The 20817-nt window shown below is 35.9% G+C and overlaps 1 protein-coding gene across 1 annotated transcript in view; it reads right to left on the bottom strand.

Moving 5' to 3' along the window:
• FRYL (FRY-like) overlaps positions 1–20817 on the bottom strand; it is a 166863-nt gene that overhangs the window by 65126 nt on the left and 80920 nt on the right. Inside the window, exons 10-25 of the mRNA XM_009335155.1 lie at positions 20376–20468; positions 17251–17349; positions 15621–15722; positions 12754–12798; positions 9332–9435; positions 8586–8694; positions 7515–7601; positions 6676–6847; positions 5813–5945; positions 5453–5560; positions 3870–4107; positions 3042–3227; positions 2858–2944; positions 1779–2047; positions 1173–1368; positions 53–177 (exon numbers count right to left, since the gene is read on the bottom strand). Coding sequence (XP_009333430.1) covers positions 53–177; positions 1173–1368; positions 1779–2047; positions 2858–2944; positions 3042–3227; positions 3870–4107; positions 5453–5560; positions 5813–5945; positions 6676–6847; positions 7515–7601; positions 8586–8694; positions 9332–9435; positions 12754–12798; positions 15621–15722; positions 17251–17349; positions 20376–20468 — 2153 coding nt within the window. The remainder of the gene's footprint in view (positions 1–52; positions 178–1172; positions 1369–1778; positions 2048–2857; positions 2945–3041; positions 3228–3869; positions 4108–5452; positions 5561–5812; positions 5946–6675; positions 6848–7514; positions 7602–8585; positions 8695–9331; positions 9436–12753; positions 12799–15620; positions 15723–17250; positions 17350–20375; positions 20469–20817) is intronic.

Below are 20817 nucleotides of genomic sequence, written 5' to 3'. Positions count from 1 at the left end.
TCCCCAGCTTTGTAATCAGTTAGCATACAACCAGATGAAATACAACAGTTACCTAAAAGCTCCTGGGTTGGTCCTGCCAAGTCCCAGCACAAGGGATTCTGTAATTTCCATGCTCTCAGAGCGCATCATTGGAACTATGTGCTTAAACAGGGAGGAAGGGGATGGAATGCCAATGATCTAAGAAGAAAACCAGAATAAAACAGAATGAAGTAGTTACCAAACGATCAGGTGGTGTGACATTAAAATTTCTGCTGTAATTTTACAGTCTTCTCACACTGATCAGTGACTTAAAATGATAAAAACAAAATTTTTCATCTTTGACATGGAAAAAGACTTTCTGAAATAGTAAAGTAGTATTAACTACTTCTCCATTCCTTGTGTAATTGAATTTTCATTGTCAGATGACAATGAATGGCTCAACATGATAAACAGATGCTTTGCATGTTTAGTGTATCTGCCCTCCTTAGAGAGAGGAAGCAGACTTCTGGTGTCCAGCTCCTTAGACTCCATTGCAGCTCTCAAAGAGAACAAAGCTTTCAGTCTACAGTTTCTCGGATTTAGGGAAAGGACCTTGGTAACAAACAACTGGAATAGGCTGCTTCTGCCAAAAATCTGCTGCATAGTCCATGAATTATCTTCACCTCTACTGTACCTTCTACAGGAAGCCAAAAAGGAGAAGAACAAAAAGAAGCAAAGAAGAAGAAGGTGGTGGTGGTGGGGGAAATCTGCAGGTGATGTGAAGCAAGGCAGACAGAAAACTGTCTGTGGTTGGGAAAAATATAACAAGATACATCATGCCTGAATAGGTCACTGCTTCAGTTACTGAAGTGAGAGGCTATTTGCTCAGAATTGCAAAAGTCTACTGACAGAAAAAAACCACAAACCCTTAATGGTAAACAAAACATTTCCTCATTACCACTAGATAAGACTTTGAGATTGGGTCAACGTTTTTATGACAAAAAAAAAAGTAAGCAGAAAAGCCTCTACAGCACAGGTTGGGAAAAGCGAACAGAAACACTATCCTAAACAAATGAAACACAAATGTATACTAAAATATGTTTTCAGACAAACTACCCGAGTTTCTAAGAATCATGATAGTAATTATAAGCCTCAAGTGTTTCCGCTTCCAGTAACATGTAGACTTATTTACAGTAAGCATTAGAAGAACCTACTCTTGAATCAATGCTATAACCACTGTCAGGAGTAGACGCCAGCGTCTCAGGAGGGGAACATCTCACAGAGCCTGTGGAGGTGGAGGAGTTTGAAGAAGATGCTGCACTGCAGCAAAGAATCAGGTAGTTTCTCCAGAGCCCAATATAGGAGTCACTGCTTGTAGTAGTATTCACTTTCTTTGCATTGATAGGGCTGCTATTTAAGAAAAAAAAAAAAAAAAAAGCTCAGTATTGTAAATAAAGCTTACCAGGTTTCTCTTTGTTTTTCTACTGAATTTGTTTTTTAGTTAGGTATATGCCATTGCTTCCAAAATTGTTAACACGGTAAACTCTGAATAAATTATTCAGAATAGACCTGTACAGCAGTAATGTATGCTTTTACAGTCAAATCTGTTGAACTATGATATGGCCGAAGGCATGAATTAATTAATCTTTTTTGCAGATAGACCTGCTTTAAGTTTTTGTTATATAAAGCTGCATTAAACCCACAGAAAACATTAACAGTCCATATGTCACCTCTCTGAAACATAATGACATTACAATGATGATAAATCTTGAAAGAATACTCAATATAATATATTGTATTTACTTTAGAAATTAACTTACTTTATATCCACTTGTGGAGACAGCAATTGGAGTCTGGTATAAGCAAATGTCCAAGCATAGCTTACAGCTGTTGGGCAGTGTTTTGGAAGATTTTCCTGTTTCATAAAACTTGAGAGGCTTATAATCCATGGATCTTGGCCTTGAGTCACATGTGCAAATATCCATATATGTGATGGACTGACCACATCAAACTGGTGACTGATTGGGGAGGAATTCCAGTCAGCCAGAGTTTGTAAATCTATTGAACTGGGACAGTACAGTAAAGTAGTCTGTGTGCATAAAAAAGAGAACACCACAATATTTAATATCCATGTATATTAAATAACAATCTCTTAATTGTTAAATATCTAATAAAGTATCAGTGTCAAAACAACATTTGGAATAGATAGAACACATTACTCCATTTATGTATTTTTTCACAGAGGTTCCTAATGTAGACAGTTATATAAACATGCTGTTTGGGAAGGAACTGCATATTAGGAAATAGTAAACTCTAGAAAAAGGCCCTTTCACTCATGATGACTTAATTCTTCCAAAAGATTCTGGACTCTAAAAGCCTTACTACTGAATTCCAACTTGTTTCCTAAACCTAAAATCAGAAAAGCTTCTCCTTGATACTTAAGAGTTAATGATAAATATATAAATATGGAATTCAGTTGTTATTCATTGATAGTTATCATAGCTTTCATCATGGATAAAGGACACATTTACTGTTAGACACTGTATCGCCGCAGAAAAAGGCAGTGGTCTTTGCTTCAAAGAAACTGTAATCTATGAGCAAGATGAGAAAAAACGGATATAGATACAGCTGTCTGTGTGTATATGGTGGTCATAATGACACACTATTGATCTGAAAGCGTACAATGGTGGTGTCAGTCTCACAACATTCCTTGGTTTTTGATATTTTTTTTTTTTTTTGCTTGGTTGGGTTTGGTTGGTTGGTTTTTTAAGGTGATAAATTGTTGATAAAGTTATCATGAACATAGTGACACTATCATTTAAAATATATACAGTTTATTTTTGACAGTTTTGCAGAATTACCTCATCTTACATCCAACTTAACAAAATAACTCTCCTACCTGGTCAGCCCCAGTGAGATGTATAAAACTTTCCAGGATAGTAGCACTTAATCTGTCCATTACATCTATAGCCAACTCATCATCACTCTACGAAAGACAAAATGCAAAGCATAAAAAGCTCAAAGAAAGTCAAGAGCAAAGCAGTTTCATTAGGCAGTCACAAGAATGGGTCATTGACTCTTACCTTAGAAATTTCTAAAACTGTGAACAAGGCCCTTATTTCTCTGAGAACGCTGACAGCTAATCTCCTGGTGGCAGGCCTTGTGCTGCAAAGGATGACCAAAGCAAAGCCTTCCACCACATGAAATACACTGGAATAAAGGGTCCTCTCCAGAGGAAGGGTATGGGCAGCCCCATTGGATACACCACGCTAAGAAAAAGATCACAGAAGTTAAGCAAATTAAGAAAAAAGTGAAACACAACCAAGCTATAGTTCCATTATTGGCCACAGCAGAATTAATCATAAGGTATTTAGATCTTGTTTGGCTACTAGTAAAATTTTGCATTATGGGAATCTCATAATATCAGCTACTTTGGTTTTTTTAGTATCTCTCTGAATTCAGTCCAAACAAATGTCACGAGAAAGTCTTTCTTATTTCACTTTCTCAGGAGAATGATGCAGTGAGGGCAAAACTAAAAAGTAAGTAATACTCTTACGTATAAGATTGTATAAAATTAAATTATTTGAATCCTTTCTGTTTGCTTGTAAAAAATGCTTTTTTTCTAGTTCTACTGTTTAACCACTCCTAATTAATATATTTCCAGTTATACATGATGACTTTTGATGTAAGCAAAAATGTGGCCATGAATTAGTGTTTAGGGAATACTTAATAATATTAAAGTAGTTTTTTGGCAAAAATGCTCATTTAAAATAACAGGACTAAAAATCTTCAAGCACTGTAAGAAAGCAAGATGAATTTTTATTACTTAACAAAACCAATAAAGCCTACTAATAAAATTGTATGCAGATTCAAACCACGTTTTAACATCAAAGGACTTTATTTAGAAATACCTGAGAATCTTGGGTTTTATTGTGCATTTGGGCTGCTTGTTTCCATTGATTTATGAGCTGCACTAACATTTTTACTGCATTGTCAAGAAGCGTTGGGTGGACATCAGTCACTTCACGCACAATAAAATATACAAATCCTGAAAGAACATCTTCCCGCCAATCTGGAAAATCAAGCATTAATGCTTGGAGAGTATTGAAAGCCAAGGCACGAAGTTCTTCATCCATATGAATTGTCAGCCTGTTTAGAAAAAATACCGGTATCATCACCCTAAATTGGCATACTCTTAACCAGCCTTTATAAATTGAAGTTTGGTGTTAACTCTTCCTTCTTTACTGTACAATGTAGAATACTTCAGCACAGATGCTTTTTCTGCACTGAATACATCTGAAACTGGCTACTAACAGAAGGCACTACTACTACAGCAAAATAATGCAAGACTTCACAAAACTTAGTATAAACAAATAATTTTCAAAAGAGATGGTCAAGTCTTTCATATAGGCACTTCTTTGCATGCATCTGAGCAACCACCTTAGAGTTCAGTAGGCAGCCACCCTGTGATGTACAGGTTGTTTTCTTCAAATTAAAATTGGAAAGAACAGATTATTTTTGCAGATAAAGCAGCTTTACTTTGGACATGAGAAAAAACTCACAAAAAAACCCTTTGCATGTATACTTAAAAATATGCCTCAGCCCGCTATGGTAGAAGAAACTTATGCAGTACTGTGTGGTTACTTAATACTTCATGTCTTTCATGTGGTTTTTGACACTGAAGAAAAAGTGTTAGAAAAACCTTATTCTCTCACATTATTACTAACTTTTAAATATATGTAACTCAACACATTATATGCAAATGAATTTATAATTGCAAAGGTAAAAGCTGTCCTGTATTTCTGCACCAAGACCATTCTTGTATTAAAAATTAAAAAAATGAAAAAGAGGAAGGTTTATCACGCTAGCAATACGTAAGGACTGTCTGCATGTACCACAACTACATATTCTCACTGAATGCTCAGTTTACCCACCTGCAAACACCTGGCTGTCCAGATGACTCAACTACTTATCAGTACTGATAAGGCATATGCAATTTAAGTTGAGATAAGAGATGGAAGAAAATGGGTAGTGTTGGATCAAAAGAATGGAAAAAGGAAGCAGGATTGGTAGAGAACAAGAAAAAAAGTTTCCCGTAAGTGCCTGTCTCACATTTTGGTAATGTCAAAGAAGAATGCCTTTATGATAATTTACAGTATTAGCAATAGGAAAGGAAAAAAAAAAGAAAAGAAAAAAGGGGGAAAAGTATGACAGTAGTAACAAAAAGATAAAACAAGTTCAAAAAACAAAGCAACAGAAATAAATTCCTACTTATCAAAAAATTCTCTCTAAAAATAAGCATAAGATCTTCAGGATAAATTTACCTCCTGCTACTCTGGCCAGTAGCACTTGACCAACCGCAGAAGGTAGGCAGGAATAGGAAGAATGGATTCTGTATGCAGTGGACTCACACTACATAGTGCACTGACAAACTCTTATACACACAGCATTTAAAAAGGAACATCCACTAAGAGCAGAATTTCATGTCCCTTACCTTGCAAGCAATTCAATGAGGTCAGTCCTGCTCATGCCATCTGGAATCAGCCTTGGGATAGCAGCAATACAAGTTCTGAACAAATCTATCTTAGGTTTTCTCTCACCCCTACAAAAACAGTTTATAACCAACAAAACAACAGGAAAATCTACTTCAGTACACCACAAATATTTTCAATTTCATGTCAAAACTAAGGAGCTAACAGAATTTTTTATCATTAATTAATGAAGTTAGCATTCATTTAATAGTCAAGTAAAAAGCCAACAATTGTAATGCATTAATGATGGCATCTGCAACATTACAGCATAAAAACAGTATGACATAACTATGACACTGAAAATATTGTAATTCAGTACATACGTAATCATGTCTTCAGGTTCTTTATTGGACATCTGCACGCTAGTCATGCACATGGGCCTTCCAACTTCTTTGTCCAAATGCCTAAGAATGCTATCTAGCGCTTTTCTGACTTGAGGGTAGTATATGGACATTCCTGAAAAGCCAAAGAGTTCCGATCACCTCTTTAATTTGTTCTCATTTTTATTAAAAATTTCACATTTTTCACATTTTTATTAAAATATTTGCCACTTATTCAGCTTAGGACAAATTTCTCCTTGTACAAAAGATTACATGAAACACACACTTTAAATGTCAAAAGAAAGGCATGTTAAATGAGTAGTAGGAGGTATTGTATGAAAGTAGAAGTTTCTTTCAGAACAAACATAAACAAGGAAGCAACCAGTAGTTGCTTTTCCATTTTCTCAATTCTGAGCATTTTAGTTCTAATTTAAATTTTACATGTTGAAACAGTCCTTTAGAGATGACCACCTCATCCACAGAAGACCAATAGAGCACAGGGATCAAAATTGTCTTACTCCACTTCAGCTGTGGGACATTTCGGACATTCTAGAGTGATATCAAGGGAACAAAAATTGCCATGCTATTTACCACACTAACTGCACTCAGGCTTCTTTGTGCTAATTTGGCAGTGCAAAACACTTCCAAAAAAGCCATGGATTTGGTCTTGGACACCAGAAGGTCAATATTGTCTAGCAGCCCTCTCTAAAGAATCAAAGCAATTCTGCTAAAAGAGACTATCATTAAATTTTTGCTAACAATTAAAATAAATACAGAAATAAAGTTACACAAAGGTACTGCTGGAGAATAATTGAGAACATATACACACATATTGGAATGCCAACTTACAAAAGAATACAACATACCTATAACTTTTGCTTCCTCATCTGTCAGCGTTTTATTAAGAAAAATTTTCTTCACACGCAGAGTATTTCCTGAGGGAAGAACAACTCCTGTTGTTGGCATTGGTGGTTCACCATCTTTCTGCTGCAAGCTATCTGCTATGACAAGGAAGACTCTGAGGCCGATATTCATCCTCTTCAATAGCAAAAAAGGGAAGAAAAAGGAGAGAGAAAACAGAAGAAATTATAACAAAGTAACACAGATGAGGCAAAACACAAATTGCATTTTTCCTCTCTTTTAAACAGACAGCAGTATGGTTCCAGTAGGACAGGCATTATTTAAATGTTAGATATTAGGGTAATGAAAGTAACAAGAATAATGTTTAAGCCTTCAGTGCCTCCCCACAACTCTGATACCAGCTAACTGACGTGGCACGGGCTAATATACCAAATATTTTATACTACAGAGCACTAAAGGACTTAATATGAATCTCGAGAATGACATACTGAAGACAGACATTGCTTGAACATCTCATCTGTTAGATTAGGCCTTGAACCATAAGAGCTAGGTACGACTTCCCTGAAAGAAGGCTTTACAGTTATACTGTAACCAAAATTCACACATACTTAGTGAAATTATGGTTGAAATGAGTCTGAACTGTAGTACTGCTGCTAGCTTACTCACCGGAAATGAAACAGCAATTGTGCACGACTACAATTACTTATTTAGTTTTAGCACAACACCCCTTCAGATACTCATTAATCTGCTTTCATCCCGGCTCAAAAATAGTTAACCACTTTCCCCCAAAAAATCCCCCAATGCCCTGTTCTCGCTGCATGCAAGTAAGGAGCTTTTTTTTTACCTCTGGATTAATAGTGAAGGTTTTAGGTGATTTTCCAACACTAAGAAGATCAAATATTATTTCTTTCATCGCAAAATCCAAACGTTCCTATAAAGGAAAATAGAATCATATGATCATGTCTTTTCTGTTAATATGCATAGTTTAATTTCTTGTCTTTGCACAGGTGCTGGGTATCATGTCTTAAAAGTTTAAAAAATAAAAATAATTTTAAAATATTCCTTTTTTCCTATTTATTCTTATGACTTAATGTTCTTTTTTAAATATAGTACAATTCAACACAGCTCATCCCCTGATATAGTTGAACCATTTCTCCTGAAAAAATTCCCAGACGATTCTGCTCAGGTCAAACATTTCTACAAATGAGCTGTTTTAGATAACTAAAAATTAGCGATAAAAAGAGGAGCCCTAGGAAACAAATATAAACAGTGAAGGGTTTTGTGCCCTGCCTCATCCCTGTATGACCAGGAGCAAAACATCTTGGAAGCTGAAGAACAGACAAGCTATCTGTAAGACAGGAAAACATGTCTCTAATCTATAAGGTTATAGATGAATGAGAGTTTATCTTGTGAGATCATATCCTGCATTTTGATATTAGGACAACAGAAGCACCTAAAATAATATAAATCATAATGCAAAATTAACTACACACTACTGCATGCATTGCATATTTTTTCTGTCTACAGAGGCTAGTCTCCAGGCTAAATATAAGTGGATATTACTGTTCAAATGCTTTGTCCCTTATAAAAATATTATAATGGAATATACTAGTTATATTAGTGTATTTATATATATATATACACACACACCTACACCCACAACAGCGCAATACAAATGTAAATACTAATAATCATAATGTTAATACACAACAGTTACTGAAGTTTAAGTAAAATAATTTTGCCACTAGTAGAAACAGAATAAGTCATTTCATTTGTTATACATATTTGGGGAGATTCTATTCAAGATAGAAGACTATTAATTCAGTGCAAATATTTCAAAAACTAACCTTAAATTTACATTTCTTCCAAATAATGTTCATCCTGTTCTTATAGCTCTACCTGGATGTATTCTTACCTGAGCAATGAACTGAATAATCTTCACAAATATATTCAGAGGTGTGTCTCGTGGGACCACACTACGTGATCCTTTTGGAAAAAGTGCTGATACAATGCTCATGAGACGGCTACAAGAATTCAGAAACAAAAAGAAATTAAAAAACCTTTTAAAAATAACTTTTTATAATAGCACAGATGTTACAGTTCAAATCTGGAAAAGTGTGGGGGGTTTATCACTAAATAATACAGAAGCATATGACAGGTACGACCACCTACACAAAGTACAGCCCTCTACTGTCACAGGCAACAGTATCATGGTGTCATGTATAAAGTGACCAAGATCCTGCTTTAAACTAGTTAGTAATAGTCAGGAGGGGGGACAAAATCTGAACGACTATTCCAAATTCTCATGATGCTAATTTATAAAGAAAACCTTTTCATTTCCAGCCCATACTTCGTCATGGCCACTTCATACTGTATTTGTTCTGGTACCATTAGTGCCTTTTAACTTTAATAAATTTCCTGCTTCTTATCTCTCTGCCCTCTTCTGTCCCTGCATATCCTTGCAAAGAGAATTGTAGACTCTATTCTTTCTCCTCATTAAAGTAATCAAGTTCTTTTGGTTTTCTCTATTAAGATGAAGTCTTTGTTCCCCTGTTTACCTGACTAGACCATCCCTGAGCTGGCTTCAAGATCTCTTCTGATATCACTGGGGGGGGGAACCCACCAATCAATAGTTTAAAATCCTTTGCATAATAAACTTACCTTTGAGTTACAGTGTTGCTTTCACATTTTATTCTAATAACATAAACCCACAATAACCTATACAAAGATTCCAGTGCAACTCGGGACATTTTGGGATCTTTATTCTGTAAAATAAATGAAAAATACAGTTACCATTGCCTGTGAGATACTCAGAAAATTTTATTATTACTCTTTTGACTTTTGAGAATATTTTCAAATTTTTTTAACGATGAAAATGGATGTGTTTAATACCGACTACAAGTTTTAACGTGTTTTCATAAAAATGACCCTGTACTGCGTATTTCCAATACTACCTGAATATTTAACTAGTAATTCCAGGTTATTTTACAAACCTTTCACTCTGAGAGCAGAGGAGTAACTAAAAAGCAGACATTCCTCTTGAGATGAACACCAAGAGTGTATTGCTTCCAAGAACTTTGCTCAGAAAGCCATTGGTAACGAATACCTACTTTATAACAAACTACTAACTTATAGTTTGTCTAAAACATCGGAGTAGCTGCTTTGGATCAGGCACAAAGTCTAAGTCCAGCATCCAGTTTATGACAGTGGACAGTAGCAGGTGCAAAAGAAAAGAATGCAAAACAGGGCAGGCACACAAGGATGCTTCTCTGGGTGTGCACTCCAGGCTTCACGCAACTCAGCCGTTTCCTGTGGGCTGTATTAGTCTTTACTCACTTCCAGTGGATTTTTATTGTAACAATTAAGCTAGCTTTTTCTTGAATTAATATGAAATCTTGTGGCATAATTCAGTTTAAATTATGCACTGTATGAAAAACAATTACTTTTTGTCTTAAAGCTGCTACTAGGAGTTTAGCTTTGCTCCTCCTAGCTCTTAAACTGTGTAAAACAGTAAGTAACTAACATTCTTCGTACCAACTCCAGCAATCCCTTTTCCAACTAGGGATTCTTGGTGTATTTATAGTCTTGAAGTGTCTAGTGAGATTCTTGGAATTGGCCATAAGTATGAGCTTATGAACAGAATAAATGATTCCCAGTTGTCACCTTTTTAGGCATTCTCTCAGTTAAAAACAAAACAAGACAAACAAAAAAACCCAAACAAAAACAAGCAAAAAACCAACAGAAGAACCCCCAAAACACACCTTCCCCATCTCCAGTGAAGTCTCTCTGTTTCAAGACGTATCTATATGATGGCTTGAACCTAACTAATTTCACATTTTGTGGCCTCTACCACAAGCCAATGAGTCAGAATAGCAGACTACTTTGTCCTCCCAGGACAAGAGGAGTGCAATTTCACAAAGGGTGTAAGTGGATCTAAGACCATACTGTTTGAAAAGAGATGGTCTCATCCTTGGTTCCCTCCTCTGCAATCTCACTGCTCCCTTTGCACTGACTGTAGCAGTAAAAGTCCAACTAACACCAGTAAGTTGATCCAAATAATTTCACGGCCATGTCTGTCCAATAGACTATACAAAGGAGAGTAATTTGGATGGCTTTAACACAGGTGGGTCGGGACTATTGGTTTTGGGAGCAGCTTACTTTAAGAAAGGCTAAAAGTCTATCACAAAAGGAAAAGTGGTACTTCACAGACAAATAACATACATGACTGTTTATCAGAATATAGAGGGAATAAATTAACCCAGTCTACATCAGCGATAATGCTGTTCTACCCTCCCTTCACACTCATCAATGAGTTCCTGCAATCGCCTCTGAATTAGCACACCTGCAAATAGGCAGTGGGTAAATTTAAGAAGGTGATCTGGACAAAATCTGACCAGTAAAAAGTTACACCTGTCCCTGGTTAGTATTCAGACAGATAACTGTCCCACTGTCCAGTTAATTTACCAGCAGTGCTACTGTGAGGAAGAAGTAAAAGCTCATAATTGTACGAGAGCGTGAGACGGTGATAACTTTGATTTTAAACAACTTAAACAGCAAAAAGCCATGATATTATTACTCATCATATTTCATCTACAGGCCAACAGTTCTTGATGTTCAAAGCAGGCTGGTGAATTTGTTGGTACACGCATTATCAAAGTCAATCTGAAATGCAGTGTCTAGAACTGAATAATGCTTCAATTTTCTTATTTCTGATATTCCAAAGGGGAGCTTAATTTACGGGTCCAGAAGAAAACCAAAAATTTACTATTGGCTTTCAATCATCTAATCAAAAAAACTGTATAGGTAGCAGATATTTTACAATGTGTTAACAACATTCCATCTGTTAGGTTTACCATCCAATATAGCTACTTCTGGTTAGTTATGACAAAGTTTGCTGCTTTGTTTAAAAAAAAAAAAAAAAGAAAAAGAACGTATAAGGAGGCATTCACCTTTTAAAAAGCGTTACATAATAAATACAGCAGTACTTCTAATTTCTTAAGCATTGAAAATTTTCATGTTCTCTTCCCATAACTAGGAACTAAACAAATATGCTAGAAGAAAATGGCTTTTTGGGTCTAATTTATGGCACACTTCTTGTATACTCATGTCAATATGTCAGTATTTCCTTTTCTCTTTGAGATTACTGCAACTAGAATAGAGTATATATGGCTATGTAATTCACCAACCTGGCTGAATTTCAGTCTTTTTAGCTGATGCCTGTCAGATTTAAAAGCAGTCTTACCTAGGGTTTGGTTGGGGTTGTTTGTTGCTTGGGGTTTTTTTTTTGTGTTTTTTTTTTTTCAAAAACATAGTTTTGTTTACAATCCTAAAACTTTTAACAAAAATTGTATCAGCAGACTATGGAATAAGCTGTCAAGAACTGTATGTCTGTTACAAAACCAAAAAACTACGAGCAAATCTACAGTGGTCTTACATGACACATTAAGATGAGTCAATGAAACATATCTCAATGAAGGCAAGAGACAAAATAGAATTTTTTCCATGTTAGTCAAATGTAATCACTTACTGAAGAAAGTACTTTTTAATACTGATGTTAAACTTTTCTTCTGTTCTGAACTAAAACAATTTCTACTTTTTAAAACCTGCAAAACCAATGGTGTAAAAGTCTTTCAAGTTAGTGCACTGCAAGTTGTTATAGTAAATCAGTTTCACATTTTTCTATTGTGAAAATGTTTTCAAGTTTGCTCGCATGCAAGACACTTTTTGAAATGAATTGACAGAAAAAAACATATATCTGAATAGGTAGTTTACTTCCAGTGGAAACATGCACTGCTGTTCAGGGAAACCAGCTGCGATATTGATACTCAATCTCACAAAGCCAATTTTCACCCGCAAGGAAAAACTGATATTAGATAATTTTCTGATCTTTCTCCTTTACTCCCTGGCAAGAAAAAAAGATCTTTGAAACATTAGCTATTCTTAGACCTGTTGCTTCTTAACAGTATAACAGCAATTTTACAAAGAAAGGAAAGCACAAAATACAATTAACATAAAAAACAAACCAAAGTATTTACATGAGACAAAGCAACGTTTCACTGAGTTAAAACAACATATTAACTCACCTGAAGTGTTTCTATTTGTTTTCTGATACTGTTGTTAGATGGCATCTAAATAAAGCAATGTGAGACAGCAAAACATAACAAACATGAGAATGGAAGGCACATGCATGTTAGATGAAAAAAAGCACAAAAACAACAGATAGCTGTCTAGTAAGGACTCTATTCAGTAGAAATACAGGTTTTGCTATAGTGGCAGAAAATGTTCCTCTAACTTTTAAGGTTGTGTGGTAACAGACACTAAGGTTAAACTGTGAAAAAAAATTATTATTTTCCACCCAGCAGTGGTGCAGAGTGATAAGACACTTTTCTCTCCCATTTCAGCAGCTTTCTTAAATGTTCCTTCCTCTCCCCGGCAGAGGTGGTAAGGATATCACGACAACTCAGCTCCATCCAAGAGTCTATCAGCTTCCTGACAAACCTGCTAGAATTAGTCTATCTAAATACTAGTCAAAAAAGTAAGCAAAACGTTTTACAATACTGCCCCCGTGTTATTCTCTGCTGAACAAATTCAGAATTTTGCCTACACTACAGTGTGTAAAGAAACGCCCTGCTGGGCGCAATGCTGAAACAGCACACCAACTGCTTTGCGGGACAAGGCCAGCTACACGTACGCCAAGAAACACCCTTTGGTACACTCCTGGTCTAAACTGACTCTTACAACTCACTTATCTGCTATTTGCATCGGTCCAGACCCCTAGGCTTCCTCCCTTCAGCAAGGCTAGGATGTTTTCCCCATACATTAAGCCTGCTTTGAGGATAACTAAAGGTAGTGTGCACTGAAACCCAGTACAAAGAGTTTACAAGGGCAATAAACATTGCTAGTACTGGATTAGGATCCAGAGCACTCTCGAGAGCATTATCAAGTGCAATGTAGCACCGAAATACTGCAGGGTAAGGCAGCATATGAATATACTCTGCATCAGGTCCTATGGAGCAACTGTAAAGATGTGAGCTTTCACACCATGGCAAATGGGAAATTGTTTATTTCTGTCACCGAAGTATGACCACATGGTGTTCATTGCTAGGTAAGAGTTTGCACTGGGCAGTCACCATGGAATAAAGTGAGCACCATGAATCCATGACCTATGTTATCTCTTGGTGACTTGCTAACGGCGACTTGTACTCTTCGTAGAATATCCCTGCGACAGAGTCTAAGTGTTGTTGTTATTTCAGTCGTTAATGTGTTAATTTTAACTAACATGGTAGGGGTGGATGAACCTTTTCAGTACTCTAAAGTATGTCCCAGTAACTCTCAAAATTATTTTATTAAATAACAAAGACACTAGAGACAATGGATTTTGAATCCTTATTGCATTTTACGTATTTAGGTAACTGCAAATAAAATAACTTTAGCCATTAGGAAATCAGGAAATAAAATGGGGAAGGAGAAATCTAAAAGACTAAACTGCTGTAAAATTCAGATTTATAAATTAATGAGATTACTTTTTACAGAGTGCATGCATTTAATTAGCTTCAGAAACAAAGGAACACATTAATTCATAAGACACATGAGGACAGTGGGGGTTTATTTTTCAAGATTAAACTCAACCAAGTTTCTGAACAAGGTAGGCACCCAAAAAACCAATAGTATTTGCTGGGCCAAATTAAACCAAGCCATAAATTATCCTGAACAACTCACTGATGGCACAGCATCCTAACACTGCAAATTCTGAATTGCAGAAATTCATATGTAGAATTTCTACTGAATAGAGCCTTACAGTAAATGTGTTAAGCTGTTAGTGGTTAACAAAACTAAGTAAAATATAAAATGCATGCTCAGCAACTACCAGTTAAACTCACTGGCATTTATAGTTTTAATACATCCATTATCAGCAATGGACATTATGCCAGACAAATGCAACTCCTAGATTGTAAGAACTTTTTTAAAAGCTTTAAAAACAAAAGCAAAAGCAGCCTCCATAAGCAAAATAAACAACAAAACAAAAATCAAGGCAAATATTGCAAAAGAACTGCAATGTTAGATGAAAAATATACAAAAACCCAACAAGCAACAGAAAAGTGTGAAAGATGTCATGAAAACAAAATGACCCTTAAAAAACAATCCAAGCAGCTAAACCTGTTTCCTTTTGACTTCATGCTGGTTTACGTATTTTACTAATAAGCTTCAGAATTGTCACTGATACCTAACCAGAATGAATATTGTGAAGGTGGATCAAAGAACTTATTAAAATTATCAAAATCAATACATTAGGCAAAATCATGAACTTTGTTAATCAAAATTAAGGAAAGAACATGTACAACAATTAATGCTACAAGAAAGTCACTAAAACAAATCCTTAATTTCTAAGTATCTTGATCTCTTTATCAATCAACTCATGTTTACAATGCTATCAACTGAAGCCATGAGTTAAAGGGACACTGTAATTTTTATTTGGAAAATATATATCACAGGCTGTAGTTATAATCTCTTTTCTGGACTCCCAATTCATTTTCTATTCCTTCAATAAGTGAACAAGAGAGAGAAAGTTCGCACTTACTATACATTCTACTTAGAGGAGTAGACAAGCCACTTATTTTCTCACATATAATTTGCACATGAAGAATTACAGTTTGTACTTTCTCTGGCATAAATAGCATTTCTTAGCAGATACTTCTCCTGCAGATTTCACTCAATAAAACTGATGGTCCCCAAGGGGGCCACATCTATTTCCAGCATTACACAGCATCACAAAAACTTAGTAGTAAGTTTGATACTAATGGAGACTTAAGTCTTAATTTAAAAAAAAAATTTCACAGTGTCCTTTTAAACAGCCAAATATTCACTGTTTATTTGGCACGAGAATGCTGAGAACATATTGGAATAAATGCTATCGATTTGCAACAGTTCCTGAATTGAAAAGGACTCTTACCTTTAGATGTGACAAACAGTTCTGCAGGAAAACGTGCCAGTTATTTAAAAAAAACTGTTTCTGACTGACACACAACAGGCAGGTGATCAATGGATACAAAGCCTATGAGTAGGGGGGAAAAAGAATTGATCAAATTGTTCTTTGCAGACCTCCCACATCTTGTACATTGAGAATGAGACACACAGTCGGTTCTTGCCTCTCACTCTCACAGTTTTGGCATTGCACAGCAGCCCTTCCCCTGCACTAGGACATGCATGCCAGGCTTGGTGTCCTGGGTATAACCTATGTGCTGTAAGAGCTCGTGGTGTAAGACCAGGGCAGCGGGACCATGGTGAAGCTCATCCCCTAGCAAGGCCTGATCTCAGACAAAGACGGCGAGCAGATCTCACCCTTTGCTCTTCCCTGCAACCACATGATTCAATTTATGGTGTCCTACGTGCTGGGAGAGGGAACTGCTTCTAATAAGAATATTCAGGAAAAACATCATCAACTCAGTAAAAACTGAGGCAGACTTTAGGTTGTCAGAAGCGTTACTTCTCCTCAAGGTCTACTTTCAGTAAGGAATGAAGCACAAATTAATAAAGCCTGTGAATATGCAGATTAGCATGACTTTGCTTTGCTTTAGTAACATAAGATTTGTTTAAACACCACATACTTTAACAGAATACATAATGGTGATTAATACCAAATCTGACTGCAGATTACCTTGTCATGAAAGCCCTAACATTAATGAGGATGAATGGGTAAATTGTAATCTTGATGTAACAATGTTTCCGACTTCATAAATAAAATGAGATTGTGAATACTAACATCAACTACTTTATGGTATTCTTACACAAGGAGTTTAACCATGTACAATGACATATGCTTTATATGCTCAGAATACCAGAAAGTAAAGCTCATCCCTAACATGAAAGCGAGGATAAATCATTTTAAGTTCACTTGCATTTACTGAATACGCCAATTGTAATGCAAAATTTAGCTCTACATTTCCAGCAAAGTGAAGTGAATCAACTTGAAACATGGCTGCCGCGGTCATCAAGAATTACCAAATACTGCATTAATAAGAGATTTAAATCCTTGCTAAGATGCAGTTTTAGGGGAAAAGCTAATTTGCAGTCTTAGGGAAAAAACCCTCACAGATATTTGTATCTGAAAGAGATAATAAAAAACAGTGGAAAAAGAAAAACAAAGTGTATGAGGAGAGGAGAAAACAGGCAGAGCAGGACTATTAACAGGCTGCTGTTTTCCTGGAAGAGTCTTGTCTGACACTTCCATCTTCTTCCACCTTTTAATTAAACATAATTTAAATACACAGACTCCCTGAATGCAAGTTCTTTTTAGAAGAGACATTAGGTTAAATAACTCTGTGCTAAAACCCACTAAAATAATAAAAAACAAGCATTGATTTCAAGACAATCTCACAAGTGAGATAACAGAGCATGTATCTTGCACAAAGAAACAAATCAAAATTAGAGCAAATGCACATACACAGTGTGAATGTAATTACACTTCATCTGAGTGGTGAGTTAAGATTTAAATACAGCTGTTAGCTTTTCCTCATAAAATGTACTAGCTTAAAAGTCTAAGATGAGCAAAATGGAGAAGTTGAAATATTTCTTTAAAATACCAGTGAATGCTTCTTTCTTGAACTCAATTCAAAGGTAGTCTGATAAAGCATCTCCACAAAATTTTTCAAACATGGCACATTCACTTCATTTTTAACAGCCTATTAAAAAAAATACACACATAAATGAGTTTAAAAGTTCATACATAAGGCAATTTAAATATACATTAAGATGTCCATGAATTCAAGAACATTCAAAAGTTAAATCGCACATTAGGTGAAGTATTTGAGTGTATTTATCTGAAATAAACAGAAGCATAAGAAATCACATCATACACGACAATGAAACAGCTAAAAAAAAAAACCAAAACAACAAAACAAACCCAAAACCCATTAAAAAAACACTATTTTAAGAATGTGGCCTGTATTCCATACTTAAAGAAGAAAAAGTATTTGCTACCAACTAACAAATAAAAACTACACTGAAACTCTTTAGAAGCATTATTTCATATATTCAAAAAAAATAACATCCATAACTTTTTCACTGTTTCCCTCTTCTTTTACGTCCTCCGGTTGCAAAAACTGAAAACTTAGGAAACGATGCACAGGATTACCAGCCAACCAACCCTGTAAGTGGTCTTTGTTCAGCTTTCAGAATTAATGAAACAGATACATGGAACCCTATGCCTTTTTTTACCCACTCTGTCCTTGCATACAGAATAGCCTTCCTTCCACAAACCAGGCAGCTACCTTCTTCATCAAAACCCCTGCAAGTCTCTTAGGCTTCTCTCTGGATACCTGTGACGATCCATTTAAACGTTACTCTCAACCTACTGTTTTATACTGTGTTTCTGCTTTATTTATCAAATTGGGGGGTGGGGTGTTGGAGAGGGGGTTGGCTTTTCTGGAAAAGATCCTCTATACTCATAATATCCCTATAAGATAAGATAATTTTTTGTTAGTTTTTATTATTCAGTTATTAAAAGAGATGCCATGTCCACCTTGCTAAGAACACTCTGAAAACATTCATGATGGGGAAGCATAAAAAATAGTGTATAGTATCTCTGTAATGTGTACAAATCCAACAAGAAAGAACTGAGAAAGTAGTTATGTTTTAAATTACTTCCTACATACCCCCAAATTATTTATCTTTTGCTATTCTTAAGCTGTAAGTTGATCAGTAACCTGCTAGCTCCACATGAGAAATCTGTCAGTTGTTGCCAGCACCACACTGTGGCTTTGGGATATAACCTTGGGCTTACAGATCAGATTTAACTTCCCCACTGTAAAATATGCTGTCATCCATCATACCTGCAGGGTCCAAATCAGGTCATATTTTTAAAAATGCCTGAATGATGAAGCAAGAGAATGACAGTAAAGAAGTCACAATGCCGAAACCCAACAGCTTCCTCGCCTAAGCAATTTTCTGTATCCAAGATACAGAAAAATCTAGATTCAGTTCCTTCATCTGCTTCAAAAAGATTCAAATTTGCATCTCATCTTCCAAGAGAATGACTAACCCTCTCAACTGCATCTCAATCTGGGATGGGGCTCTCCAATTCTATTTAAGAAGCTCCATTTGTATGAAATTATTTGAGACTCAATGAGTCAGAAGGAAAGATCAAGCCTCCCTCACCAAACGTTTAAAGCGCTGATTCAGGCTTTGCTTGTAGGAAGTGATCCACAAAACAACACACACGCTCTGCACAGCCGGTGCGCGTGCCTCTGCAGTTACCACCAGATAGTCCCAATTCCCAAATGCTGCTTCTGCCTCATTATTGTACATGCAGTTTTCACTATATTTAAATTACGATTTTGCAAACTAATATTCGTGTTTACCTAAATGCTAAGTACTTTCACTATGCACCCCCATTCCAACTGCCAAGCAACTATGGAGTTCAAAATGACAAATGCATTTACTTTTTAATAGGACAAGAAATTCTTCTCTAGAAGACTGTCAGTACACCCAGGTAAGATCGAGACTTCAGTCAATAAACAGCTACTACTAACACCGCCTCTTTATGGTCATGCCTTAAGAAGAAAGATTGTCTCCCTCCTAATTTAAAAAAAAAAAACAAACCCACAAGGTTGAGACCAGTGAAGGGAGAGAAGCATTTCCCCACATCTCAGGGCAGGGCAGACCATTTGAAGGAGGACTTCAGAGATTTGTCTTGCTTTTCCTCCAAGCTTGCTTAGACGGGGTCCCCACCCGGCGTGCTAGCCTCATTCTACAAAACGGGATCTACACGTCCCAGTTCTCCATATATAGCAAGATACGCCCCTACAGTCAGTCGTAACATCATGACCTGCCATTTTTCGGGACAGCATGCCAAACACACTGTGGCCTAGCATTTGCTAATACAACTATCATTTTGGACAACAATCAGAGCAAGTATCCATCTTACTACGATGAAACTTTCTGAGCTTGTGGTAAATGGTCAGCTTGAGGTATACCGAGCTGCCGTAACTTCTCATTGACCTGTTGACCAAGCTTTACACGAGAGCGAAGCGGACTGGGAGGAAGGGGGAGAACCTGTCCTGACCGAAAGCATTCTCACAAGCAACATTACAGGCACTGTACATCCAACACTGTGATATCAAGGTTTTTTCCTTGTTCATGGCTGCTGAGTAAAATTGCTGGCTTTAGCTTTAAAACACGTATGGGAGATGATTGACTGCTCTTCCACTTGAAGGATTACATCTAGTAGACACTCACCTCTATGAACAATTTTTATTTAATTAGCCAAAACCTACATTCTTCCTTCTTGCATAGGAGTTCACACTCTCCCTATCAGACTGTAAAAATGTTACATCTCAGTTTATTCTAGAAAGAACTTAACAGGTTTTGGCTAATAAAGAAAAGTCAGTTGGACCCTTGAGTGAACAAATATTAAAGCAAGGAAATTTCACATTTTTAGACCAAGTATATTACACAGTACTTTGGTGATAAAAGGGTCTAGAAAACAGACAGTTTTAAGAAGTTCTGAAAAAATATTGGAAACTAGCTAATACACAAATCACTCTGAAACATTTTCCTTTAAAAGTTTATGTAGGTGCTTGTAATTTACTTAATAGTATTTTTGAATCTGTAAAAATGCAATATTTGAGGATTAATGAAAGCAATTTTAACAATGAGAGCTTAATTGAAATTGAGGGGAATAGCGGGGGGGAGAGAAAAAAATACTTACAGCAGCCACAGGGATGAGAATTTCCACAAACAAACCAGCAAGTGCATGTTTTATATCTTTATCTTTTACTTCCAGGAAGTATTGAGCACATTCCTTAGTAAGGAAGCATTAGAAAAATATTCAGAAAAAAGAAGACAAATGCCTTTATGCCTATGTCTCTATGCCATAAAAACCACTAGCAGTATCACATTAATTGCCAGTTTGAATTTAAAACATGCAATATGCTTAAGTTAGTCTTATATTCCTTGACGTTATCAACTTTACAAAACATTAGAAACTTAAAAACCTGTTTCCCCAGCAATTAAAAAGAAATTGAAAGGAGAACATTCATAATACCAGATAGCTATTTACTTTCTACTCAGAATATAAAAGAATATAAATATGCACAGTTTTCCTCAGATTATTCTGAAGTTTTAAAAAATAAACGTTTATTTCTATTGAA

The sequence above is a fragment of the Pygoscelis adeliae genome, unplaced genomic scaffold (genome assembly GCF_000699105.1).
Source record: "Pygoscelis adeliae isolate BGI_AS28 unplaced genomic scaffold, ASM69910v1 Scaffold21, whole genome shotgun sequence".
NCBI lineage: Eukaryota > Metazoa > Chordata > Aves > Sphenisciformes > Spheniscidae > Pygoscelis > Pygoscelis adeliae.
This window is presented reverse-complemented; position numbering and strand designations above follow the sequence as displayed.